A 27229-nucleotide genomic window follows, 5' to 3' on the forward strand; every position below is an offset into this window, starting at 1 on the left:
ACTAGGCGAGACTATACTCTTTAAACCTGAAATGCTTCTACTAAATATTATACCGGAAGGGATGCATAGGGAAACTAGATATTTGATACTTCATATAATTACGGTAGCAAGAATAGTATACACTAGGCATTGGAAGGACACAGATATACCAACAAAAGAAGAACTGATAGACAAAATTTTGGAGACTGCAGAATTGGATACACTAACAGAATTAATAAAAGAAAAAAACCAGACACGATTGGAAACAAAGGTGGATCCCCTTTTATAGGTGGATTGAATTAAAATACAAAACAAGAATTTAATTATAGTCTAGGAAGATAGGACCCAAAATAGCGAGAAAAGAAAATGATGATCAGACTTAAACAAAGTAGACTTATAGACATAATAGGCTAACAGTAATGAAAAGACTACACAAATACAATTGAACTGTAGAGATGGAGTGTGATATATTGTATAAATATGTATTAATCCTGTAAGATTTGGTTTGATCTGTTTGTAGTTTGATTTGGAATTAAAACTAATAAAGCATGTTATTACAGAGGGTGGGGAAAGAAAGCAGGCTGCCTCACAGGGCTCTTGGCTTGAACCTCTTAACTCCTGACAAGTTTAGAAATACAGAAGGTATAGGACTGAACCACAGTTGACTCATAAATAATCTTATTTGACTTGTGCCAAATGTAAGGATGAGTTTGGACCGTAGGGAGTCACTCAACAAGTTTCCTGAAAGAATGGGAATTTGAATCTAGACTTCCCCAGACAACTTTAACTACTACACTACATTGTTACAGATAGTAGGAGTCTTGAGGCAGGTAACAATATTTCAGACAATGAAACAGAACACCCTATTAAGCTGTAAAATATACCTTACTGAAAAAAATTAACATTTTCCATCTGTTGCATGTTGAAACATATCACATTCTTCTAGAACTTACAGATTTCCCTCTTCTTACTGGCTGGAGAGGGTAGCTCTCTTTTAATGTGAAAACTTATTGTTACCATGTTAGACAAATTAAACAAATATTTTAAAAAATTCTCTTCAGAAGAGTGACTTGACGGACATCTGATAATCTTCCGTTGGGGCAGGGAATGACAGTTTAATTTAGAAATTAAATTGAATATTCCCTAGACCTCTTTACGTTTCTGAATAACATGCTGAAACGTCTTGATTAGGAGAATAGAAATTGGATACTTGTAAAGTAAGGCTGGTGCCCTAATTATGCCCAAATCTGTCAGAGACCTAATACCTTAGAAAATGAAATAATGCAATAAGCTGGCGGGGGGTGGGAGGGAGTTGTTTGTGACTCTAAGCTATTTGTATCTCTAAATTCTTTAAAATTGGCAAGTTTTCCTGGAATATTTTGCTGATATTGCAGTAATTACGATTGGTTGGTGGCTTACTTCAAAACCTGGCTTTTTGAAAGACTTGCTAAAAAGAATGAACCTTTGAGGGATATTCAGTATTATGAAGTAACGTTACTCTCAAAACTGTATGGCTTGAACTCAAACTTAAAGAAGTGGTCAGATTTGTGAAGAAAGTGTTTTCTTTCAATCGTAAAATAAGTCGACAATGAACTCTTAATACGGCCCATGCACAAAAAACCGAAGTGCCCCAACACCTTGGCTCTGTGCTCGAATAGAACAGGAACAGTTTTGGCCTTCCAACAGTGCAAGGGAGCCACGTTGAGTTTTTCAGTTTATTTTCTTCACTGATACCCCCCCCCTTTCTCCCCAATGGGAATCCAAAGCAGCTTACATCATTCTCTATTTTATCCTCACAACAACCCTGTGAGGTACACTGAGACTCTATGACTGGCCCCGGATCATCCAGCAAGCTTCCATGCCAGAATGGGAATTCAAACCTGGGTTTCATAGACTGACACTGTAACTACTATACCATACTAACTCTCAGTTGTTTCTGTTGTTATTGGAGTTGAATGATCATTGGTTCACATGTGAGGGACGATTCCACTTGCAGCAGGGGCTTTGCCATGTACGCTTATAGGGTTGTGCATACAGTGCATAAGAGATGTCATCCTCCTTGGTTCCAGTCCTTTCCGGAACACTTTTTTCCAATTAGCTTGTAGTTTAGCTTGCATATGATGCTATTTGCTGTGAAACAAGGCACTGGCCATTTTTTTCAGGTGGTACTTTGCAGTTGCGTATGTAAAAGAAGGCTTTTAACTGTGTGTGTGTTTTGTTGTTGTTTTTTATAGCATTCCTTCTCAGTGGGATGCATTAACCTACACTAAACCAGATACCATTCATCTAGGGTTCTAGCATTTGCCCTGATGTTATCACTAGGGGGACAAAACTGATATTCAAGGGGGAAAGATTATACAAATCAAATCGACACACATCATGTGCTTTGTGGCTGATGTAGGGGGGTGGCACATTCTGGCTTCTGCGCAACAACAGTTCTCAACTAGGTGAATATGTGAACTGGTCCTTAAAAAGCCTATTTACATAGAAGAGATTAAAATAAAATTTGCGTGTCTAAAATGGTAAGTTGTTGGATGAAATCATTAATAAATGAGTGGAGGGATTGCTTTTATTGTAACAAGCATCTGGCCACTACGCCAAGCCGCTAATGCTGATCTTGGCATCTCTTTTTAAGCAGCATCTATTAGTCTATTCTGTGCCCGCTTTCCTGATTTTAGGCTTAGGGGGGCAGATATTTGCAAGAGATTTCCAGATGGCTCTTCTTTTCTCAGGATGCCCAAAGCCTGCTCAGAGGTCCAGTCTTTTGCATATACAGATACTTGTGAGAGATATCGGCATTAGCAGCAGTGCTTCAAGAGCTCGGTTGATGGTCTTGGCTACGGACTTTTCTGAACAGCCACTCGTTGCTCTTCAGTGTCATTAGGATTATTCTTTAAATGAAGGTTCAACTTACATATTTTTGCATTCTGAATTAGCTTTGAGAAGCTGAGCCTGTGCCTTGTAGCTACTGATATCTCATGTGTGCAGTGTTATGGCAGGCAATCTTCTCCACAAAGGCTTCAGCTCTGGAATTCAGCTGTTGTGTATAATAGGGAACATATTGCTTATGCTCTGTTGAGCCAACTTGCTTGCTAAATTGATACAAACTTTTTTAAAAAATCGTCTGAATATATTCTCCTGCTAGCAGCCTCTGCTGAAGCATGTAAATATAAGAAATCTTCCTAAATTAGTGAAGTTCGTTCAGTACGTGCTGTGAAAGGGAGGTTTCCATTCTCATCTGAGCAACCTGTTCGACTTTTCTGTTTTGTGTTTAAATTACAGGTGGATATTTTGGGCTGACCTTGCATAACTGCCTCTTTTCCTTCCCACCTAGGCATGAAGGGACTGAATTTTCTGAAGCTCTAGAAGAAGTTATTGTGGTGTTAAATAGTTTCAGAAGCAAAATCATCAAAGTCCAAGTACGTATGCTAATAAATCTTTGTGGGGATTATTGGGGTTTCTTTTCAATGAAGTTAAAGCTCAGTGTGGTGAGTAATGATACTTGCTAGTACCTTAGGCATACTTGACCACACTACTTAATTTCAATGGGCAGGTACAGAAAAAAACAGATAAAATTAATGAAGATCTCTTAAGTGATGGGGTGACGGAAGAAGAGGAAGATTTCTTTGAAAGGTAAGCAGGTTATTTTCCCTTGGGCTTCTGGTTGTCCTACGATCCTCATTCTCTTTTGCAGAAGAGGAGTAGAAAGTAAGGGCTTTGATGCACCCTAGTGTTTCTTTGGGTACACAGACTTCTGCCCACGGAACATGATTTTCCTGATTTCCCTTCTCCTGTGGCTGCCCCAAATCCATCCCTGCAATCTTGTTCCTGATCACAGCAGCAGGAGGATTTAACAACAACAACAACAACAACATTTGATTTATATACTGCCCTTCAGGACAACTTAATGCCCACTCAGAGTGGTTTACAAAGTATGTCATTATTATCCCCACAACAAAACACCCTGTGGGGTGGGTGTGGCTGAGAGAGCTCCAGAGAGCCATGACTAGCCCAAGGTCACCCAGCTGTCTTCAAGTGAAGGAGTGGGGAATCAAACCTGGCTCTCCGGATTGGAGTCCTGCCACTCTTAAGTGCCTGACTCAAGGTTACCCAGATGGCTTCAAGTGGAGGAGTGGGGAATCAAACCTAGCTCTCCAGATTAGAGTCCCGCGCTCTTAACCGCCACCAAACTGGCTCTCATTTCAGGCTGCTGCAGGATAATGTGAAAAGAAAACCATGTGCCAAGGGCAGAAGTCGTACATCTGCAGAAATGTTAGGGTGGTTCCAAGCCAGTGTGAGAATTCTGCTGGACATTTAAAGTCTTCATGTGACACAGCAAGATCAGACAGACACGGCTGCAATACCGCTTTCTATACTGGGGGAAGGGCTGAGTTAACCACCACGTGAGGTTAAATCTTTTCATCCCTTGGTTCTTGGAAACGAGCAAATCTTTATTCTGTTTTTTTGTTCAGAATAAAATGGTGTGGATCCCACGGATCCATTCTGATGCCAGGCACTTTCACCTGTTAGGGAGAAGAACCCCTTGTGTTAGCGGAAGGTTTCTTGTGCCAGAGGAAAGCAGCCCATTAATGGAATGAATATATGCAATTGGATCCGGAACAGACTTTCTCCTTGTGCTAGAGCTTTTGTGCAAGCAGGAATGAAGAAATAAGGCCACGATAGCCACCTGTGTTAAATCGAACTTCCTGTATCCTTGTTTGTGTTTGTACTTGCACAACAAATTTCTGGGTACTGTGATGTATAGGGAGGAAAGTGCTGGATGTTCCATAAGATCTTATGTGAGCAGAACTGCGCTACGTCTGTCTATGTCTCTGCTTATACATGGGATCTAACCTGATTTTTTATAAAAACTGGATTTGTTAAAAAAAAAACGATTTGTTTTGAAGAACGTTGAGTTGTCTTCTTATTTTAATGAAACAAACATTCTTTTTATTTATGTGTAATCATATTTTAAATGAATACTGAATAACAGTCTTTTTGAAGTTCTACAGGACAAGCTCGACTGGAAGAAAAGGAGAAGAAAATGGATACTTTAAATATTTTTTCTGTTGCTTCTGGCCATTTGTATGAACGCTTTTTAAGGTAGCTGAAGACTTCTGTTGCATTTTAGGATAGTATGTGTTATTCTACTGCATTTTGATCTTGATAGAGGGGAGCAGAGTCGGTCTTGTGGCTTATGAATGTGGGGGCCCAGTTTGCTTGAGTTTGTATGTGCAAGAGATATGCTTGTTAGACGGGCTTGTTACTGTCTTTTTTTATCCCCAGTTGTGATGATCTAAAATATAAAGTTTACCTTCTGGTATTTTTGTGGCAATGTTATGTTGTGCAAATACTAATGTACTCATCAGTTGCATTTCCCCTTCTAGAATTATGATGCTTTCAGTTCTGCGTCACACCAAGACACCAGTTAAATTTTGGTTTCTGAAAAACTATCTGTCTCCTACATTTAAAGTAAGCACAACTCTTTCTCAGAGTTTTTTCCGAGACTTTAAAGTAAGCAGCAGTGTTTGACTTTTTAGCTGATTAGTGTTAATTCCCTTTCTTATTTTACTTCTGATACTGTGAATTAAATATTATGTAAGGCAACATCATTGCCATCTTCATAATTATATTTCAGCTTTGTCTATATATTTTTACAGAGATATCCATAGTCATTATCCGTGTTGTTAGTGCTATCTGGGCAGTTCATTAGTAGCTTATTAGACTACTTCTGAGGTAAAAGGAAATTCTAATAAGCTTTATTTTGTAACAGATTCTGCACCTTAAAGAGTTCAGCAATAGAGTTACTCAGTCATCACTTGATTCTGAACTATAGAGTTGGAGAGAGCAAGCAGTTACACCTTGACAATGCTGTAACTAGAGAGGGGGTAGGGGACCACTGCCTCCTTCCCCCCATCAAATCCCCCATTTAGCTGAATTTTTTGGAAGCTGCGTATCATCTCCGGAAGATGTCTTCTCTTGAGCTATATCACCGGCTACAGAATTCCAACTATACCTGAAGAAATACAGAAAACAGACTTGAGTAGTCCGTTATCCAGAAAATGGCTTCTCTTAAAGATAGAGGTTTTGAGAAAACCTTTTGATTTGATCCTGAATCTTTGAGTTACACCCAAAGATTCCTTTTGCACCATACTAAAAAGACAGGAGACTTGCCACCAAAGAGTGATTGTCATTGTGTTTAAAGATGGTGCCCTCGCATATTCCACACAGCAACATACCTAAGGCTTTTTACCCTGTCATGTGTTTTTCTTAAGTTCTGGAGCTCTGAGTTTCCTATATGGAGTCTGTGCCAGGGATTGGACTAATTTTTGACCGTCTTTGAAGGAATTGGATTAATTTGTTTTAAGAATAAAGAGGCCCCCAAGAACACAAATGTAGTCCATCCCTGATTTAGACATCAAAATAGAAAGCCCCAAATTAGGAAATGATCAGAGGAGTTTCTCTTGTGACCTTGAGAAATTACTTATGTTTCAGGCAGTGTGCTCACAGCTTTCTTTCCCGCCATTTTGTAGGAGGTTATCCCTTACATGGCAAAAGAATATGGATTCCAGTATGAGCTTGTACAATACAAATGGCCCCATTGGCTTCATCAACAGACAGAAAAACAACGGATCATCTGGGGTTATAAAATTCTCTTCCTGGATGTTCTTTTCCCATTGGCTGTGGATAAAATAATATTTGTCGATGCTGATCAGGTACAAAGTCCCAAGTTTTTAAAAGTTCATCGTGAGGGCTATTGCATTGGCTTGGTGTATATCTGTCTCATGACCAGATTAGTAGAATCAGAAGTAAAGCTTTCCCTGACTGTACTACCCCAGTCTATTAATGAGGCACATTTGGAGTACTCCCCCATTAAAATAATGTTTGCTTGACATGTGGAACTAGATGTTGGGGGAAATGTCTGGTTATTTTTTCTCCCCGATGTGCTAATTATGAGTAGGGAAGGCTTTGTGGGAGATCCTATGTATGGAAGATTGCATGAGTGTTGGGCTGGAGAAACCAGCAAGAAGCCCTGTCATTCTTTGCCAATCTTCTAAACCTCTGGTGTTATGCTGGATGACTTGAACACTCTACCTGAACCTCAGCTCTCGTGAAACTGCGCAGCAGGGGTAAGGAACCAAGTGGGTGTCCTCACATCCCCTCAGACTTCTGAAAAGGGATTCTCATCTAGTGGCTTTCATGTCACTTCTGAGAATTGTCCTTGGGGACACAGCAGAAAGCCACCCTCTTCTGATACATTGGTATATAAACAGCCACCCACAGAACTAATAAGAGCTGAACCAAAAACCATCTAACAGTTGGAATTCTAGTATATATGAAACATTTATATGGAAAAGTACTGAATGCCCATTAAAGTTCATCTTATATGCTGCCTTTTTAAAAATGAGCAATCTGCTTAATAGTACTAGTTTTTGCAGGGAAAAAACACATCCTCTTAGCCCATGTCAAGTTTGTGCAACCAATAAATGATGGCATTCCAACCCTCACTAATTCATTTCTTAAGGTTTAGTTGTTTTTAAAAAAGGAATCAAAAGTTACTCTTATGACATGACCCACAAAGGTCTTTAAGATTGTTTCTGGAACAGAAGAGATTTGTTCTTTGTCTAAATAAAAACAGTAATCAAAATGTACTAGATTCGCACAAGTCCTAATACACAGAGGACCCTCTGGGATTTTAGGATTTCGTTTGGAATATATGCCAGACAACACTGAACTGTTACATGAAATGTCTCCTCTCTGTTTCTGCTGAATGGAAACTTTGATATCTATTTAAATATTTTCTAGTGTATGGCACACTATGGTTGAGGGCGAAGCTACAAGTGACGAATGACACTTGAACAGCAAGTGTATTTCTTCCTGTTCACTTGCCCTCCACTCAATCCACTTGCAGTTCAAGTGTCATTCGTCACTTGTAGCTTGGCCCTGAGATGCCCTTCTGCCAGAAAATCTCTCTCCCAACCATACTGTTCCTTCCTCCTAATGTCTAGATTGTTAGAAGTGACCTGAAAGAACTCAGGGATATGGACTTGAAAGGAGCACCTTATGGTTACACTCCATTCTGTGACAGTCGTAAAGAAATGGATGGCTACCGTTTTTGGAAGTCAGGATATTGGGCTTCACATCTTGGAAAAAGGAAATACCACATCAGGTAGGAGAATTAAGTCAAGTAATCTTTTCTCTTTTCCTGGTATATAGAAGTCTTTTTCCTGACAGTATTTTTTGCTGAGAATCTCATTAAAGGGGAAATAATGAAGGGTATGGGGATAAAAAACATTAGGACCTCAGTGATGGTAAGATTAGTTCCCTATATGCGCTTTATCTAATTGCAGGAGCAACATTTCAGTCTTAATGGCTGTTGTGGGTTTTCCGGGCTGTATTGCCGTGGTCTTGGCATTGTAGTTCCTGACGTTTCGCCAGCAGCTGTGGCTGGCATCTTCAGAGGTGTAGCACCAAAAGAGGTGCTACACCTCTGAAGATGCCAGCCACAGCTGCTGGCGAAACGTCAGGAACTACAATGCCAAGACCACGGCAATACAGCCCGGAAAACCCACAACAGCCATAGTTCTCCGGCCGTGAAAGCCTTCGACAATACATTTCAGTCTTAAACTTGCCATTTTCTTCAATGTGTCTAAATTCACTTCTTCTTTTTTTTTTGGATAGTGCTCTGTACGTTGTGGACCTGAAGAGGTTCAGAAAGATTGCTGCAGGAGACAGACTCAGAGGTCAATACCAAGGACTCAGTCAGGATCCGAACAGTCTGTCCAACCTGGATCAGGTAACTGATAATGAATGTCATGCAATGGTGGGATGTTAAATATATAAACACCTTAGTGCCTCTTAGTCTCATTCCAGTAGGATAAAGACAGGATGGAGATATGCCAAGATAAGGCAGAGTATAAGGGAGTGCTAGGCCCAGTTCTCACAGCTGAGCTGTACCTCCTTGTTTCCCTGCCCATGAAAAGAGTGGGAGGAGAACAGGCTGGCATCCTTGTTCATACTGCAATGCCAGTGGCACCATTGTGGGAGGAAGGAATTCTTCCTTTGACGTGGCCTAGTCTTGTTTCAACATCCATTGTAACCTTCCAGAAATTAGAGTTTCCGAACAACAGATCACAATGTTAATTTGTGGCTTATCTTTATTTTTTTTTCCAGGATCTTCCCAATAACATGATCCATCAAGTGGCCATTAAATCTCTGCCTCAAGAGTGGCTGTGGTGTGAAACATGGTGTGACGATGAGTCCAAGCGAAAAGCGAAAACAATTGATCTGGTAAGTCAGTGTGTTACAAAGCCCTGCTCCCAACGCTCATTCTAAGTGTGTTTGTCAGGCTGAACAGCTTTACGCTGCATTGCTGGTTTTTGATTTATTTATTCGAGATATCTATATACCACATTCTGAATCAGCTTTTCAAGGCAGTAGAGCATTGTGAAGACAGTTCTGCTGTGAATTGTTGTGTGCCACGTCCTTGGCCCCTATGACTCAAATGGATAAGACCCTGGAAGTTCTGTGAATGCAGGATTCAGGATTTCTGTTTTAAAAAAAAAATCAGGCGTGAGAGCCATGATTTGACAGCATGAGGAACGGGGTTGTTAAGCCTCCCCCTCCCCCAGTTTTTCTGATTTGAAACAAACCCTGGGGAGCCTTTCCAAAGCAATTTCAGATTGTGAAAGTAGTGCGCGAGTGGAGAGGCTTAATCCTCTTGTGCTGTGGCCCTGACCTACATTGGAATCTTGCCTGGTTTTTATGAGAGGGGAAACATCTGTTTGATCCCTGACTTGCTCCACGCCGTTCCCCCATCTTTGGTAGGAATGCAAAACTGAACCACAGACATCCTGCATTTGTTTGGATGTAGATGTTCCCTGCAATTGCAAGAGAGAACCCTTGGGGTTTTTAGGTTTAGACATTCTCTGTTTCAGGGCTTTTTTTCTGGGAAAAGAGGTGATGGAACTCAGTGGGTTGCCAGCACAGGGAGCAACTCTTGGCGGGAGGTGGTGCCCCTGGTACCACATGTGCACGCACAAAGTGCATGCATGCTCCCAGGGCCGAGGACATCACTTTGGGTCAGCTGGAACAAGGGGGGAGTTTTTAAAAGTTTAAATCACGCTCAGTGAAAATGGTCACATGGCTGGTGGCCCCTCCCCCTGATCTCCAGACCCACCCCCTGATCTCCAGATTGCCCTCCGCTGGAACGGCGTGGAGGGCAATCTAAACTCCCGTCTGTCTGGAGATCAGGAGGTGGGGCCACCAGCCATGTGACCATTTTCAAGGGGTTCCGGAACTCCATTCCACCGCGTTCCAGCTGAAAAAAAGCCCTACTCTGTTTCAAATGTTTATTGTTCAGCCATCAATTTCTACTCCAGGAAGGAGAGTGTGGCAGGAACCCCGAAATCTGAGATCTGTTATCACTCATGAGATGAGTGAGGGAAACGATCCTAAGAAATTATTCTTCACATAAAGATTATTGTTAGCTCAGATTCTGATTGAGAGGCTTTTCCAGTGCTTCTTTCTTTAAAAGACGGAGGGCTTTTGGAACCGGAAGCTGGCCTTTTACAGTGTCCTTGGTCCATCTTGCTTAGTATTGTATACTCTTGACTGCCGCAGCGCTCTGTTGTCTCAGGCAGAGTCTTTGCACCTGTTATCCTTCAGCTGGGGATACTGGGGGTTGAACCTGGACCCTTCTGCATGCAATTCAGGTGATCCACCCCTGAGCTGTGGTCCCTCCCCTGCAAACACATCTTGGCTCATTCAGGTTACAGCTGTGGATTCCTTTTTAGGAAAGTCAAAGCAGTGCCAGTCACCGTTTACTAGATTTTTGTGTTATAGACTAGCTTGTGTTGCTGAAGACTCCTGCCAAATTTCATATTCTTGCCCTTTTAGTAAGTTGCAGTGTGGAGAGAACAACCAGTTGGGGATGAGCCAGTTGAAAAAGATGAATGGTGGGATTGAAGACTCCTGGGGGCTGATGACAGATGGTCCTGATTATAAAAAGAATGTTTTCCAGATGTTGAGGCTGCCTAATAGAACAGTGATTGAAAAGCATGGCATGCTGTTCTCTAAAATATTAATATGTGTGTGGTTTTGCCAGAATCATTTGCATAGTAGTTTGCTGATGTGTCTGATCTCTGAGTTTGTTGGGGAACCAAAATGGGGTATATCTCAGGATTTACTGGGGTAATTCCAGTACTAAGCTAAGCTATGAAATTGTTGGATAACCTTGGAGAAGCATCAGCATCCTTTTTCATTTGCAAAAAAAAGGGAACAGCTTGTATCCTACCAATCTGCTTGGCAAAATTTGAAGCTTTCCACCAACTTAAGTGGTTCGAGCAAGTTAAGTTGGAGAAAGACTTTGCTTAACGGAAAGGTCAAATACTAAGCAGTCTACCCTCTCCCGTGAGTTCAAGACTTTCTACTCTCTCACATGACTTTACCATTCAAGGTCCTTAACATATGCTGTTTCTGAATATATGAAACTGACAAACAGAATTGGCCGTTCCTGTAAAAAGCTATCAATCACAGAGGGAAACCACACCCACAGGAAACAATTTAGCAATTAATAAATAATTTATAATTATTTGGTGCAATTGAAAGTGCAAAGTGCTACTAATTCATAAATACTTCCATAAATATATTCATAAATACAGGGGACAATAGTTCATTCTTAACAGTCATACAAAAAGACCTAATCAAATGACTAATTCCGGGTACCTAGCAGTCTTAATACAAATACCTCCATTCATCCAACCAATTTCAATACATTAATGCAGAAGTCTTCTACTTTTCTTAGTCCTTCTACTTTTCTTAGTCCTTCCTTAGTTTCGGAATATATAGCTTGATTCTCAGGAAGTCCACCTCCCAGATTTTAATGTAATCTGTGTATCATATTCTTTAATCATTGTGTTAAAAGCTGTATGTGACGGTCTCTGTACTTGATTAAGGAGATTCCTTCCTGTTGTTTTGTCTGCTGCTTAAAGTTTTTTGTGATTTTTTTTTTTTAAAAAAACTTTAGTGTAACAATCCAAAAACGAAAGAACCCAAACTAGAAGCTGCTGTCAGGATAGTTCCTGAATGGGCCGAGTATGATTCTGAAATACAGAAGCTGATCAGTCGAAACAGAAAAGAGAAGAAAAAGGTGATCCAGCCCTCTCAAAAAGGTGAAGCTCTGAAACATTTTTAAAGACTTGTGGAAACGAGATGGGGAGGGGGCGGACGTTGAATGAAACGTTTTAAGTTTTTCACTCGTTCCAGATTTGCAGCACAAAAAGCAGTGCAGGATGGGGAGAGCCCTTCGGCAAATCTTTCTCCGAGGACCTCCTTAACCTGGAAGAGACAGGCTAGGCGAATACACCTTCTTGGGCGCTCTGTGCAAAGTGAGAACAGAGATGCTGTCAAGGGATCGGGCCCTTCCTTGGTTTTGGAGCCCTGGCAAACGCGTCCACTGCATCTGGCTCCGACAGTAACTTGAGACTCTCTCTCGTGTGCCATTTTTGATGGTCAGCTTTGTGCTGTTTCTGTTCTTTATTTCCATAAAATGTACAGCTCAATCATAGACATGTTTACTTGAAAGGAAGTCCCACTTAGTTTAGTGGAACTTACTTCCAAGAAAGCATGCATGATAGTACTACAGCCTTTTTAAAACGGAAGAGAGGAGAACACTATAAGCTGCTTTGGGTCCCTATTTGGGAAAAAGTGGGGTATAAATGAACTTAATAAATACCCAGGCAACTTTAATATCCAAAGATGACAAGGTGGAGTTTGGTGAAAGGGGAAGTCTTTTTCCTTAACTTTGCTTGGATTTGGAAAATCCCAGCACTTTTGTTGCCTAGATATAAAATCTACTGGCATTTGACAGTACTGGCCACAAACCAAAGTTATTCCTGATGAAGCCTATTACATGATAACCACTAACTTGTCCCACTGATTTCGGTGAGATTTAGCTGCAGCTTGCTGTCTGGCTTTCGGGTATTTAAACTGCTTCGGTATGTTCCGTAAAGATTTGGGAATCTTTACGGATCACACCAAAGTTCAAAGCAGCACTTTTTTTGCTGTTTGCAAATGACAAGAAAAGCATTGCTTTCAAGCTTCCCGCCCCTCTGCCTTTTTTACCCGATGGGAGAGGGAGAAGGGAACCCCCTCCTCCCCCCTCACATTGGGTGAAAAAAGCAGCAAGGTGGGAAGCCAGTTGAAAGCAACACTTTTCTTGCCACTTGTAAAAAAAAAAAAAAAAGGTAAAAAAGAGCGGGAAGCTTGAAAGCAAGCAGCTGAAAAGTGCTGCAGCTGCTGTCGCTTTATGCAAAACTTTCCAAAGTGATACAAATCGCTTCAAAATGTTTTGCTTTGGGATTCCCGAATCAGCTCAGCAATGCTGGGGCCGATTCGGGTTAAAAACCCAAATCGGAAACCCGAAGTGCACATCCTTAGTGTTAACTGTTCATTACTCAAGGATTTCCTACTCTAAAATAATTTGCTCATGCTCTGCAGGAAGAATAGAGACTACAGCACAGATTGTATTTGATTGTTCGTTGAGAATAGGAGCTAAGAAGCAGTTTCTTTTGCCTTTATTTTCTTTAATTCCAGAGTCTAGTAAGACAAATGAATCTAAGATTAGTTGGCTTCTTTCAAATTTTGATTGTAATGTTACCTTTTATAGGGTGAAGTGTTTTGCAACCCTATACCGAGTGTCTCTCTGTTCTCAAGTAGTCATGTGGCTTTTAAAAGTATAATTAAAAGTAAAGAATGTAAGTCCCGGTGGCCAAGAGAAGCATAAACTATGTCCATGGCCTTCTCCTATGCCACCAGCACCTCAGGCTCATCCCATTTGCTTGGACAGAGAACATCTCTGTGTGCCACACAAAATAGTTTGGTGGTGTGCTGCTCTTCTGCATGTATTCCCAGGGTTGTCTGTCCCTGGCTGCCCTGTATCACCTTGCATGTTTATAAGCATAGTACTTTTCAACAGAACTCGGAAAGACAGTCAGCTCTGACAGATTAACTATTGAGAGCAAAGTGGATTGGAGACTGCAGCTGTGCTCCTGATAGTTTCTAGTTCAAATAAATTTGATCATGAACATGTTTAAGTGGCCCAAGGCTATGCCTCTGACTCAGCCCCCCCCCTTCTATTTGAAAGGTTGAAAGTTATTTTCTGAGATGATCGACATGTAACTCTTTGAACATAAATAAGGTCTAGTACTTGTGATGAGGTACATGAATTTGGAAACCAGCCCTCAGAAGTACATGTAAGAGAAACTCAATTATAAGACTAGTTGTTAGGTACACAATAATGGCAGATGGAAGTATTTGAAAGATGTAGGCATTGTAAAGGTGGATGCTATTTCATGACTGCCTTGCCAGATAGAAGCAGAGCCAGATTGGGGGAGGGGGGCAGGGGGGGTAGTCTGCCCCTGGCGCCGCCAGGGAGGGGGCGCTAGGAGCAGCTGCCGGAGCGCGCAGGCAGCAGCGCGGGCAGCCTCGCAGCCCCCCGCGCTGCCTTTCACCTGCCCCGCGGGATGGGGCAGCCGGCTTGCCATGCACCCCTTGTCTTGCAGGGCAGGCAAAGGGCAGCGTGGCCACCCACGCCATTCACCTGCGCTGCAGGAGAGGGGGCAGCTGGCCGCCCCGTCCTGCAGGGCAGGCACATGGTGCGGGTGGCCTTGCAGCCGCCCACGCTGCCTTTTGCCTGCCCTGCAGGACAGGGGGTGCGCGGAATGCCGGCGGCCCCATCCTGCGGGGCAGGCAAAAGGCAGCTCGAGGGGCTGCGAGGCCGCCTGCGCCATTCGCCTGCGGGGAGGTGAATGGCGCGGGCAGCTTCCCAGCCCCACACGCTGCTTTGACCCCCCTGCGTGATGATGTCACCAAAATGGCATCATCATGCCGTGCCAGGAGCGCGCGCGTGCGCAAGGTTGGACTAGGGTTGCCCCGGGCGCCAGCAACCCTAGATCCGGCCCTGCATAGATGTAGTGTGGGCAGCTGAGTCCACCACCTCGTTTTGAGCCTGTGAGTACTGCTGGAAATTGTGAAAGAATAGGGGGTGCCACCACAAAATGGCTACCACAGTATTAGGGCCATTCACAAAAGGTTGGGAGGCTGCAAACAGAAACAGCTGCCTCCGGCAGACAGAAAGGCTGGATGCCTCCTGGGTTCCTACGGACTAACTCCTGAACTGAGGAGGCAGAAGAAAGCTGGCAGCAGCTCTGCTTCATGAAACAAACATGGCTTGCCTTTTCTTTCCAAAGAAAAATGGTTTGTTCAGCATGTGGTAGAGATTTCTAAGCCCAAAGAAATGAGAGTCTGTGATAATGAGGGTGCACACCTGTGACACACCTACCTGGGATAAATGCCTTTGCTCGTCAGTCAGCTGGTAAGTGGTAACCTGAAGCTCTCTATTTCCAATCTATTCATGACCCCTTCGTATTTTATCCCCAAGACTCAACACACAAGTGGCCCTCAGGAAACATATTAGCAGTCATCACCTCGGGCATGTCTGTGAGAATTATTCAGCTAATGTGATTCCTAGCTGTCTTTTTTTCTAAAAGCACCACTTCATAATACTGCCATCAGCTTGGACAAACCATTAAGGCTTCAAGTAAAATAATACTCTACCGGTAATGGGAGGATGGCATGTTTGGTTTCATGAGGCACGTTGTTTTTGAATGCACAGAACAAATGTGTTTTTCTATTGCAGATTCCAAACATGATGAACTTTAGTGCTGTTTGGAATTGGTTGTGATGGCACAACTACCCTGCGACCCTCCGTGGACCTGTGGGGATCAGGAAGAAGCAGTGGGTCGAATTGCTGCCGGCCGTGGATATAAATACTGCAGGGACACTCTATATTTTCAAATTCATGAATGTAATATTAAATTAAATGGAAAAAAATTACTTTGCCTATTTTATTTGCAAAAACAGAATGGAAAGGAAGCCTAACAAAAATGATTAACTTCTACAGTTCCTAGTTCAGTCTGATGGGCTTTCCTCCCCTTCTGTTGTTTCCAACGGCCATGCAGATTCTGGTGCTATTTTCCCTAAGCATAAAGTGCTTGCCCGTCCTCACCCAGTGCTGGTTGACAGCCTTCCGCTGTCAAAAGCGTGCGGCTTTGGATGAGGTCAGATCAACTGCCTGGCTGTAGCAAACATTGTGCCTCCTCTGATAACATGAAACAACAGAATTCAAAGACTGAATTGCTTTTTCTGTCATGCGTAGCTGTTGTTTTTTTTGTCATCTATCCCGGAGCTTCCTCAGGCAACTCTGCTGTACGCTATTGATTTAAGAATCAATTGAAAAACAATTGTTCAGTAGATTAAGTGCTGCGGTAGACGGGCCTCATATCTTGGTTCACCTTTTTTCAGTGTCATTTATAGTATGTATGTAAAAGCAGGGATTTGAGGGGAGAGGAGCAGGCTTAGCAACTGTGTTTTAACCTGTTCTCAATTTCAGAAAATCTACACATTGCCCTAAATAATTGCCCTCGTCGGCATTTTTTTTTTAAAATACACCTTAGTTCCTGGTGATATAGTATACTAGGCCTGGTTACGAAGCACTATAACATAAAATAAAGTCTCATTCCATGTCAGTCTGTTTCTCTGTAAAGATATCTCAGAACCAGCTGTTAAAATAAATTGGGAGTGTGTGCGACTACTGTTTTAACTCCTTTTCACTGTGGTGAAAATTTGCTCATTGCCTGATGTCATCACAAGATATTTATCCTTGACCTGGCATTGCCTGTAGCAGCCAGTGCTGGAAAGACAAACCATTTTACACTTTGTTGGGTGAAGAATTTGATATGGGAATTCCTTTCGTGTGGTGCATAACACACCACTGCAGGGAAGAGCCATGCTGGAGTAGCTCCCATGCCCTGAAGCCAAAAAGGACAAACTACTATACTGCTTGCCACTAAATATTTATATTGTTAACTACAATATGTACGTGAAATGCTCAGAGTACAGAATCCAAACTTGAGATGTGTGATATTTTTGTCACAAATTTAATGTATTTGCTGATGCAGAACAACTTCCATTCAAAAGCGAATTAAAAATGTAATTTTCGTAGCACATTCTTCAACTCAAGACTGTTGCCTTATTTATAAGCCAAATTCTACCACAGGGACAGAAGAGATCATTGTTGAATATCCACCTCTGACAGGCCAGGCAGCTTGCCCCTATCTCTCAACCCATGACCTAACGACAGTGATCCATGCAATGGTCACCTCCAGATTAGATTACTGTAACTCGCTCTACGCAGGGCTTCCCTTGGGTTTGGCCTGGAAATTGCAATGGGTCCAAAATGCTGCTGCTCGTGTCCTGACAGGAATTTCAGGGCACTTGTGACACCCCCACCCCCAACTCTGCAGCAGCTACATTGGCTCCCCGTGGAGTTCTGGATCAGGTTCAAGATTTTGGTCTTGACCTATAAAGCTCTAAACAGACTGGGATCAGCATACCTGAGGTACCGCCTCTCCCCATATGTACCCTGAAGAGCCCTTAGATCGGCAGATAAACACCTACTAGTGGTCCCTGGCCTCAGGGACGCTTGGCTGGCCTCGACCAGGGCCAGGATGTTTTCCGTCCTGGTAAAACTCTCTGTCAGAAGACATTCGGGCCTGCCAAGACCTTACATCTTTTCAGCGGGCCTGTAAAACAGATGTTCCGCCAGGCATATGGTTGAGGCCAGCACTTGGATCCATTCTAAGTAACCCCCTGCTGGTGGTCTACTAGTATGTATGGTGTGCAGGGAAAGGGGAATGGCGCCCCATCTGGGATACTGAAATGTATGCTGCTATGTTGATTTTATTGTTTTACTGTTTTACACTAATTCATCTATTGCTGTAACCTGCCCTGAGCCCTCTTGCGGGGAGGGAGGGCTATAAATGTAATCAGTCAATCAATCAAGTATAACCTACAGGAACTGTTGCTGGACTCACATGCACAGGAGTGAAAGTTGCATCCCCGTTGCCATCCAAGGGGAGGAAGAAGTTGAACTGCTATTTGCTTTTTTGTGATTGCAACTTATACAATGGGAAGGTACCCTATATAGAAATATTGTGTTGAACTACCACTAGAGGGCAATCCTGCAACCAACTTGGCCTAATTAGGTTAAAAAACAAACAAGCAGCCCCATCCACATAAAATGGGAGTATGTGGGGAACTGAAACCTGCTCCATCGCCTCTCTAGGCTTAAACCGGAAGTGATGACATGGGGGGGGCGCGGCTGAAGAGTGAATGCACATTTTGCATGCAAGGAAAACAGTCAGCCCCTGCTTTTCGGGGTGAGGGGCTGGCTTTCCTATCCAGGGCTCCGAACCAGTTCTCGTGATTTGGGCCTTATTTCCTGCAAAGTGATTGCCAGCCAATCAGAGCTACTGGACAGGAGGGGATCAGTATCCTCAGCCTAAGGAAGGGGAAAAGATACTTTCCCCATCAGGCAGAACTCTTGCTGTCCTTGGTCATGGTTATTATTTTGGATTTCAGTTAGGATTTGGGGTCAAGCGAGGGAAAGAAATTTGTTTTTAAGAAAATAAACAAGCACCTGAACCTTGAATGCTGAGGAACGCCGTGTGGAGAAAAATAAATCTCCCCTCAGTGTCGGTTAACTAAGGCTCAGTTCAACATGTTAACTCACAGTGGGGAAAGCATGTAAACCTCTGGAGAGCGCAACCGAGAGCCAGTTGTACATTCCATACTGATTATTTCACAATGAAATCTCACTGTGTTACACCTTATTTTCTGTAAATAAATATTTGCTGTTCAGTTCAATATGCACCTTGTCTGTCAACTCAAAATAGCTTTGTGAAAGTCGTATGTGTGAAAGAGGCTATACTTACCTCACGATTAAATACCGTATTATTCTCTTAGGGTCACAAATAAGAACTCTTTAGGGAATACAAAGTTTTCATGCTACATGAAGCTTGTGTCTTCCTTTTTACTGATTGTGGGAAGCTGAGGAGGGTTTAAACAAATAAAAGGCGAAGCTAGAGAGTGGGATTTGGACGGCCATAAATCCAGAGGGCAGTTATCTCAGAAAAATCTCCCTCATTTCTCATCTCATCTTTGTTGCTGCCACAATATAAAAAGGGTGACTGTGAGAAGAGCCAGTTGCCAACACATCTTGACTGGCTGTGGTAAATAAGCGTCTGACATCACGTATATGGAATGGTCCCCCAATACCAAACACATTTACACAATTCCCTCCTCAGAAAAAGATGTCAGAAAGAAGGGTCAGTTAGAAGCCGCAGATTTGCAACTGGGCTGTAGGTTATCTGAAATAAGAATACAAAATTTTCTGTTTACTCCTAGTATTTACTCAGCACATTCTAAATTCCAGGGTGCCTCTTAATATATTCAGTAGAGTGGTTTTGGAAAATAAAAAGTTCTCATGGCTTGGTTCACATTTAAGGCATTTAATAATAAATACCAATGTCTTCCTACAGCAACCTGGAAAACAATCACTGAATTGCTCTGTAAATTGCTTTCTTAAGTTTTCAAAATGAGAAATAAATGCATTTTCCACCATACGCCCTCCACACCCCCACCACCTTCATCCGATGAAACACAAGCACAAAGAAACGCTGGTATAGCGGAGAACTCTCTGTGGCATATAACCAGCTTTTAAAACTACAGCACTCTTGTTCATATTAATTTGCTTTCACACAAAAAGAAGCTTGCTGGTTTTAAAAGAAGCTCGAAACTGGTTGATAAAATTAGGAAACAGTTCTAGGCTGCTTCCACACACGTTGGATAATCCACTTTCAATACTCTTTAGTGAACATTTGGAACTGCTTTTCCATGTGTGGAACAAAAAATCCACTTCCAAAGGATTGCTAAAGTGCATTGAAAGTGCATTATTCAATGTGTGTGGAAACGGCCCTAATCTAAACTTTGTTGCTGCCAGTATGGTATTTAGCATGTTTTCAAACTTATCTTCAAAAGAACTTCTTCGCTTCATGGTAGTTCCCTATGCTTTTAAAAACTGGATCTTTATAAACATTTGCACAGTGTAAGTCTACTGCAAATGGCTTGTGTTGACATTAGCTGGTTTTTTCTCAAGTGACTACAAAATCCACATTGAATTATTCTCAATAAATCTAATGTGCAGTTGCTAATGGCGCCCCAGGCAAGAAAAACCAGGGCAGCCACCTCCATGCAAACCAGGCCAATGATCATCTTTGTCAGGCCCAAAATGGAGAACCTGAGCATGTTTATTCAGAGTAAGACCCATTCTGCTCAGTGGACCTTATTCCTTTGTAACTCATTTCGGATGGCAACAGAAAGCAAGGCTCTTTCTCTACCCCGTCTGCTCCATTTTGATGATGGGCCTAAAAAGAATAAAAGGAGTAAGTATTATAAATACTTTTCAGACTACATGTATTGAGGGCACTGTTGCTAGGTAACATCCATACTCATGACATGATAGTCTGAATAATTCCCATGAAGATAAAAATAAATGTAAGCATTCTTCTGACAGTGGTCATCTTTGGGGATTTCCCACTTATCACTAAGTAGCATTCTTGCTGCAAGCTTAGATGTGATGTTACTCAGATGTAGCCCAAATACTTCTGAAAGCACTTCTTTGGAGGAAGGCATTTACACGGCAGAGCTCCTCAACCACCTCTCTTCTCAACAGGCTGGGCATGATCTCTGGACACAGTCAGTCAATTATATTCAAGTCTATTCACTTGCTTGATTTGAGATTCTCTCTTGGCTGCAAATCTGCCTGTTCTTGGTATAGCTCCCAATCTAGCAAGGGAAATTATGCATGGAATTGTATCCTCCCACAGGACCTGAACAGGGCTGTGTGAAGCATTGGATGCTGTTAATAATTATTCTGGAGTTGTTCCTGAGCTTTTGACTGGAGCGCCGGAGTTAAAAAAAAAATTAAGTAAGTTGGTCTAAGGTTGAAATACACCAAAATCATTTTCTAGCATCTCTTAACATTGCCTTCTCAAGAGAGGCTGGATTTTAAAATATTTTCCAAGATTCAAAATTGTACAATGAGATGCTGTGCTTGGAATGCTCTTCACAAGTGTCAAGATAATACCCAACGTAAGGATATCTGAATAGCGTCCCAGTTCCTTAAACTGGCCCAGGACTCAAGGCTTGGTGCATCCTGATTTACAAGCTTCCTGGTTAATACAGCAAGAATCTTGTATCTTCACAAAAGGTACCAATCCAAAATGCTTCCAAATGACGCATGTTGGTTAGTGTTGTCTGTTGAGTACTAATAACTGCCCTTTAACTTGATCCCAAATAGATGAAAATATAGAATATCTTACAACCACAAACCACAACACTGCCACCTTACAAGTCGCCCTAAACACCTCTCATCCCTTTCTTTTAAGAAATATTCTCAAGGGCTGAACTCAAATTCTGCAGATTTGGCACAGTGTTTATTCAATAGCTTGCTCAAATGCCAAGCAATATACTGAGTTAAAAGTTCAGAATATTCTATTCAACAAAAAATTAAGAATATTGTTCTATTGAACATCCTTCTGCAAAAAGCATTCAAGACAAAAAGGGGTAGGATATTTTTTAATCAGAAAAAAACCACCCCCCGTTTTTTAAAGGAAATCAGAACACTATCCACAAGGCAGTCCCAGCTACAACCCCGTCTTGGAAAGCAATCCTCAGTAGATCTACTCAGTAATTACCATTTTTTCAGAGGGGCTTACTCCCAGGAAAGTGCTCTTAGGCTTGTAGCCTTAGAGAAACTTTTAATGGATATTTTTGGCATTGGAATGACCTGAGCAGTGCTCAGCTGCTCACTTAATAGTGCTACGGTACAAATGTGCATGAAACCCACTTGTAGCTGACCTGGCGTACGAGCCTCACTCCCCCACCCTGCCCCCAGCTTCCAACACAGAGAATTGTGCTTAAAACCTTTACTTGTATCTTACTAATGCAGACATGCAGATTAACTGGAGTTACCTCCCCCTCCTGGATTCTAATCCTCGATTAAATCTTGGTTCAGGACCCTGGCAAGCAAGAAGACAACTAACTCTAGTTAATGTGCATACCTCCATATGTACATCGCGGACAACTGGATTTAGTTACAAGAAAGGCAAATGGGTGAGGAGCAAGGCGCACACACACACACAAGCCTGGAAACAACTTGTGTTTGTACACATTTTCTTAAACAGTAAGTGTCTGAATGCAGTCTTGTTGAAGCATTCCCTAAAATGTAGCACAGACTACTTCCAGGGGAAGTCTAAGTAGGCTCCAGCCCTTTCTGGAATTTCTTTATGTGTATTTCTTCTTATTGCCTGCTTCAGACCTCAACATGCATTTTCAAAGAGTTTTAGACAAGGCAACAATTCCCAGGAGCAACATGGAGGGTTTTCCAGCATCCAAAGAGCAGCCCATCAAAATCTTGCCATTTATCTTACAGATACCGAAAAATATTATACTTTCTCATCATTTCTACAAGTCTCACCAAAGTCACTAAAAAGTATGCAAAAAGTTTAAAGTGCTTTCTTGAATTAAAATGTTTCGTTGACATGGATTTCTTTGGGGCTGAAGGCTTTGAGCCACTAGGTAAAAAGGGGCTCAAGTACTGCAGCCTTAACTATTCTTCCACATCTTTAGTGGAGGTCAGAATTTGACATCAAGAAATATAAAATGATTTCGTACTAAAAGGACTGTTGGTGTGTCATATTATGTGCTGTTCACCCTTCTATCACCGAAGTTCTGGTTTTCATTAAAGTCCTTGTTCAAACACTTCACTATTTGAAGTAAGTCAGAAATAAAAATAAAGTCAAACTCCTAGAAGCAAAAACAGGGAGGATGGGAAGTTTTCTAATTGAAGTGGAATTTAAATTTAAAAGGTCCTCCGGAACTAAAGGGGTCAAATCCCTGCCAAGAATTCCATCCTCTGTGAAAAGGGTTTCCTCCGCCTTGCTGGCTTTCGGCATCCAGCGGGTCTTCTCCCGCATCGAACTTCCGTCGCATTTCTAAAAAAAGAGGGATGTGCAAGCATGAGATCATAATGTGTGACAAACGATTTGAATGTGCTCTGTAAATAAAACCAACAGGAAGGGTTGAGTTAAAAGGAAAAAGGAGACGCACAAAGATTCAAGGGTGTTTGGAAATCTATGTAACATCCTTATCTTACTGTACCCTTGTACTAACAAAGAGAACCCTTAATGCAAATTCATACACATGTGGTTTAAAGTTTGGGCGTGGCCAGAGGCAAGAGAGAAATGGGGAACATTTAAGCCTCTGAGAAAGACCTGTGCAGAGCCAAGGGGCTCTTGCCTCTTCACCTGTGGCCCTGAATGCACCAAGCCGACAGAACCATCATCAACTTGGGATGTCCTTGAGTTTTATTACCTGCTTGAAATTTGGGCTGGGAGGGGGGGTATATATTTCATTAATTGAATTTTTATGTTTACTTTGTTTTTTAACCCACTTTGTGTTCCCAGGGTGGGGAATTAGATTAAAATATTCTTAGATTATTAATAATAAAGATTAGCTGTGGCTCAGTGGTACACCATCTCTTTTGCATGCAAAGGGTCCCAGGTTCAATCGAAAGGCATCTACCTGAAACACGGGAGAGCAGCTGCCAGTCAGAGCAGGCAATACTGACCTTGAGAGATCAGTAATCTGGATCCAGTTAAGGCAGCTTCCTGTGTACATTTTTAGAATAACCTGAAATCCCTGAATTGGCTCGAGAGAATGATTTTCCTGCATTCTGGAAGTTCTACGTCACTCAAAAAGCTCAGGACCAATGGGAGCAGTATGGAATACAGTGCGGGGGGGGGGGGGAGAACTGCAGCTTGATTGAGTAATTCACAGAAATGTGGAACCCTTCCCCATGTGCGTGGATGGCACTTCTACTTGCACAATGGTATCCCTGAATCCAACCCACTGCCATAATCTTTTTTAAAAGTTATGACTCAGTTGAGACCTGAAAGGAGATCTATTTGAGACCTAAATCAGATTGTGTGTGTTACATGCTGTCAAGATGCTTCCAACTTATGGCAACCCTATGAAAGACCAACCTCCAAAACATCTTATCAATTAACAGACTTGCTCAGATCTTGCAAACTGGAGGCCGTGGCTTCCTTTATGGAGTCAAACCATCTCCTTTTAGGTCTTCCTCTTCTCCTGCTGCCTTTCCATTTTCCTAGCATTAATTACTTTTCCTGCGAGTCTTGTCTTCTCATGATGTGGCCTCAGTTTGTCTTTTTCGCTTCCAGGGCAAATTCAGACTTGATTTGCTCTAGAATCCACATTTGGTTTTTTTGGCCACCCATGGTGTCCATAAAACTCTCCTTCAGTACCACATTTCAAATGAATCCATTTTCTTCCTGTAAGCTTTCAACTTTCACATCCATACATACTAATGGGAAATGCCAAGGCAAAAGAAGGGAATGCACTACATGGAAGGAAAATACTTGCTTTTCAAATTTCAGTAAGATGAAATCCAAAGCAAACTTGTAATGCTGTTGGGTCCTTCACGATAAGGCCCGTTAAAACCACAAACTAGTGATCAGCTAACAGACCTGGATCAGTGAGGACTTCTTTGGCAGCTGCTATATCAATAAACTTTTTCTCTGCTTTCTTCTTCTCTTCTTCGTCCTGGAAGTTATCGGGGTGCCACTGCATCGCTAGCTTTCTATATGCTTTTACAATTTCTTGTTTTCTAGCATTCCTGTAGAAATAAATGGAAATTTATTTGCAAAATGAACTTGCCAATGGTTTTCATACCAACACAAAACCTCGTCCAATTTGCAAAAACTGAAGGAAGTCAACATTTCCTAGATGGATCCTTTTCTTTACTGAGCTTTTATTTTAAAAAATCTCTAATAATAACATAACAATAACAACATTCGATTTATATACCACCCTTCAGGACAACTTAATGCCCACTCAGAGCGGTTTACAAAGTATGTCATTATTATCCCCACAACAAACACCCCGTGAGGTGGGTGGGGCTGAGAGAGCTCTGAGAGAGCTGTGACTGACCCAAGGTCACCCAGCTGGCTTCAAGCGGAGGAGCGGGGAATCAAATACGGCTCTCCAGATTAGAGTCCTGCCGCTCTTAACCACTACACCAAACTGGCTCTTTTTTGGCCACCCATGGTATCCATAAAACTCTCCTTCAGTACCACATTTCAAATGAATCAATTTTCTTCCTGTTACCTAACCATCTATCCAAAAAATAACGATAAAATCATCTTTGGGAGAATTCATTTTGCACTAATAATAATAACAAATTTTGATTTATATACCACCCTTCAGGACAACTTTAGGCCGCAGAAGGTTCACCAGAGTAAACAACTCCCTAATCTTTTCTCTATACATATAATGCCTTTTGAATTTTATGCACCTCCTTTGAATTTTGGGTCAAGTGAAAGAGCTACAGTGATCCTGGAACGGAAGTAATCCAGTTCTGACATAGGTTGCTCTAAGTTCTTTGCTGTTAATCAAGTGTTTTAAAAAAAACATTAGGCTTTGAAGAAGAGTAATAGGAGCAATTAATGGGGGGGATGCATAATGTAAAAAGGAAATGCAGGAGCTACAAAACCAGGATAGCCTGATCGATCAGCTACATATACTTAGAGGGCAGCCCAGCCCAGTCTTGCACCAAGCTACTATAGCACACACTGGCTTTCAGTACAATATTGGAAGTTGTTGCTAGTAGGGAGATCAAGGGCACAAAACGTCTCCTTGGACGAATCCTAAATTCTTTGGCTGCTGTTAGACTACACAGCATAGATTCAGACCAAGTTGGCACAGGAAAAGACTGGGCTTCCATGGGACACCTTTAGGCTGTCATCCTCTTAAAATTTCCAAGTTGCTCCAGTCACTGATCTAGGGATGCTACTTACCTGCTTCTAGCAGGAGGGCTCATGCTGATCCTCCCTGGCACCTCTACAATTAGGGTTGCTAGCCCTTTGCTAGCAACCAGCAGAGGATCACATGGCGGGGGGGGCGGGGGAGTGGAGACTTACAAAACCGGCATTGCTTGATGAGGCGACATCACTTCTGGATAGAGACCCAGAAGTGACACTGTGCGATGCTCTAGGAATTTCCCTGATTTCTATGATAAAAATTATAGAGGTTGGGGGGATACCTAGAACACTTCTTGATGCATCAACGACAAAGGTTTCCATCCAGAACAGATGTAGACGTGTCAAGCAACACCGATTTCCTCCCATTTTTCTCCTGCAGCTCCAGAGAGGGAGCAGCTGCAGGCGTTTGCCAACAGTGGCATTCCACAATCACTTTAGCATTCCCATTCTTCCCTTACAAAAACCACCATTCAGTTTCTGGCACAACTTTTGTACCCACCCACCCCCAGAGGCATAAATAATTCTTTCTTTGTGAACAAATGACTTGGGTTGGTATTGTCCACTTATATTGTATATTTTATATGCATTGATTACTGTTTATATAGGAGTGATTCCGCACACGTTGGATAATGCACTTCCAATCCTCTTTATTGATAAGTTGGAACGGGTTTTTTTGTGTGCGGAACAAAAAATCCACCTCAAACGATTGATAAAGTGCATGGAAAGTGCATTATCCAACGTGTGCGGAATCAGCCTATGTTTATTTTCATATTCTTGTAGGTTTTATTATTGTTGTTACCCGCCCTGAGCCTGCTTGTGGGGAGGGCGGGCTACAATCCAATAAACATAAACATTCAGCTCCTTCCAAGAGCTAGAATTCTACATGCATCATTTACTATAGCTGATAATGCTTTGGATTTAGTGGCCTGATCTCAGATCCTTACTCAGCCATCATGGGATGGCTTTGGGTAACGCATGCTAAGTCTAATCTTCCTCACAAGCTTGCGGAGGAAACAAATGCCTCTTGGAACGCCTTGGAGAGGAGCAGGCCTCAAACATAACAGCCAAGTAAATACATAAGAACACGTTGCCTTTCAAAGTGGTCACCTTTTCACTCCTAGAATTTTGTAGTAATCTCTCTTCTGAGACTGCTTCAGCATCCTCTGTGCTCTCTCTAGGCCTTCCAGGATCTCTTGATCGTTGTCACTGTACTCTTTCGCCGCTTCGTAGTCCTGAATGGCTACCCAGAACACACAACCAACACACCTTTAAGTCTTCTGCAACCATTTATCTTGTGCAGATGATTAAGTCTCAGTTTTTTTACTTGCACCATGTAAATTATAATCTGATTTACTTGAACATAGGAAGCAGGCTTATCAGTCAGACTGCTGGTACCCCTGGTCCAGCACGCTCTCCTCAGACTAGCAGGGGCTCAGCCTGGTTTC

The 27229-nt window shown here is 42.2% G+C and overlaps 2 protein-coding genes across 2 annotated transcripts in view; one reads left to right on the top strand and one right to left on the bottom strand.

The window, feature by feature from the left end:
• Positions 1-17056, top strand: part of UGGT2 (UDP-glucose glycoprotein glucosyltransferase 2) — a 99935-nt gene extending 82879 nt beyond the window's left edge. Inside the window, exons 30-39 of the mRNA XM_054974791.1 lie at positions 3314-3398; positions 3533-3612; positions 4984-5082; positions 5367-5451; positions 6513-6695; positions 7989-8149; positions 8662-8776; positions 9154-9270; positions 12008-12152; positions 15680-17056. Of these exons, the coding sequence (XP_054830766.1) occupies positions 3314-3398; positions 3533-3612; positions 4984-5082; positions 5367-5451; positions 6513-6695; positions 7989-8149; positions 8662-8776; positions 9154-9270; positions 12008-12152; positions 15680-15702 (1093 nt within the window). The 3' untranslated portion in view covers positions 15703-17056. The remainder of the gene's footprint in view (positions 1-3313; positions 3399-3532; positions 3613-4983; positions 5083-5366; positions 5452-6512; positions 6696-7988; positions 8150-8661; positions 8777-9153; positions 9271-12007; positions 12153-15679) is intronic.
• Positions 17057-19375: 2319 nt separating this feature from the next.
• DNAJC3 (DnaJ heat shock protein family (Hsp40) member C3) overlaps positions 19376-27229 on the bottom strand; it is a 58892-nt gene continuing 51038 nt past the window's right edge. The window contains exons 10-12 of the mRNA XM_054974308.1: positions 26892-27024; positions 24492-24640; positions 19376-22937 (exon numbers count right to left, since the gene is read on the bottom strand). Coding sequence (XP_054830283.1) covers positions 22783-22937; positions 24492-24640; positions 26892-27024 — 437 coding nt within the window. The 3' untranslated portion in view covers positions 19376-22782. The remainder of the gene's footprint in view (positions 22938-24491; positions 24641-26891; positions 27025-27229) is intronic.

Source organism: Eublepharis macularius, chromosome 3, assembly GCF_028583425.1.
Source record: "Eublepharis macularius isolate TG4126 chromosome 3, MPM_Emac_v1.0, whole genome shotgun sequence".
Classification (NCBI taxonomy): domain Eukaryota; kingdom Metazoa; phylum Chordata; class Lepidosauria; order Squamata; family Eublepharidae; genus Eublepharis; species Eublepharis macularius.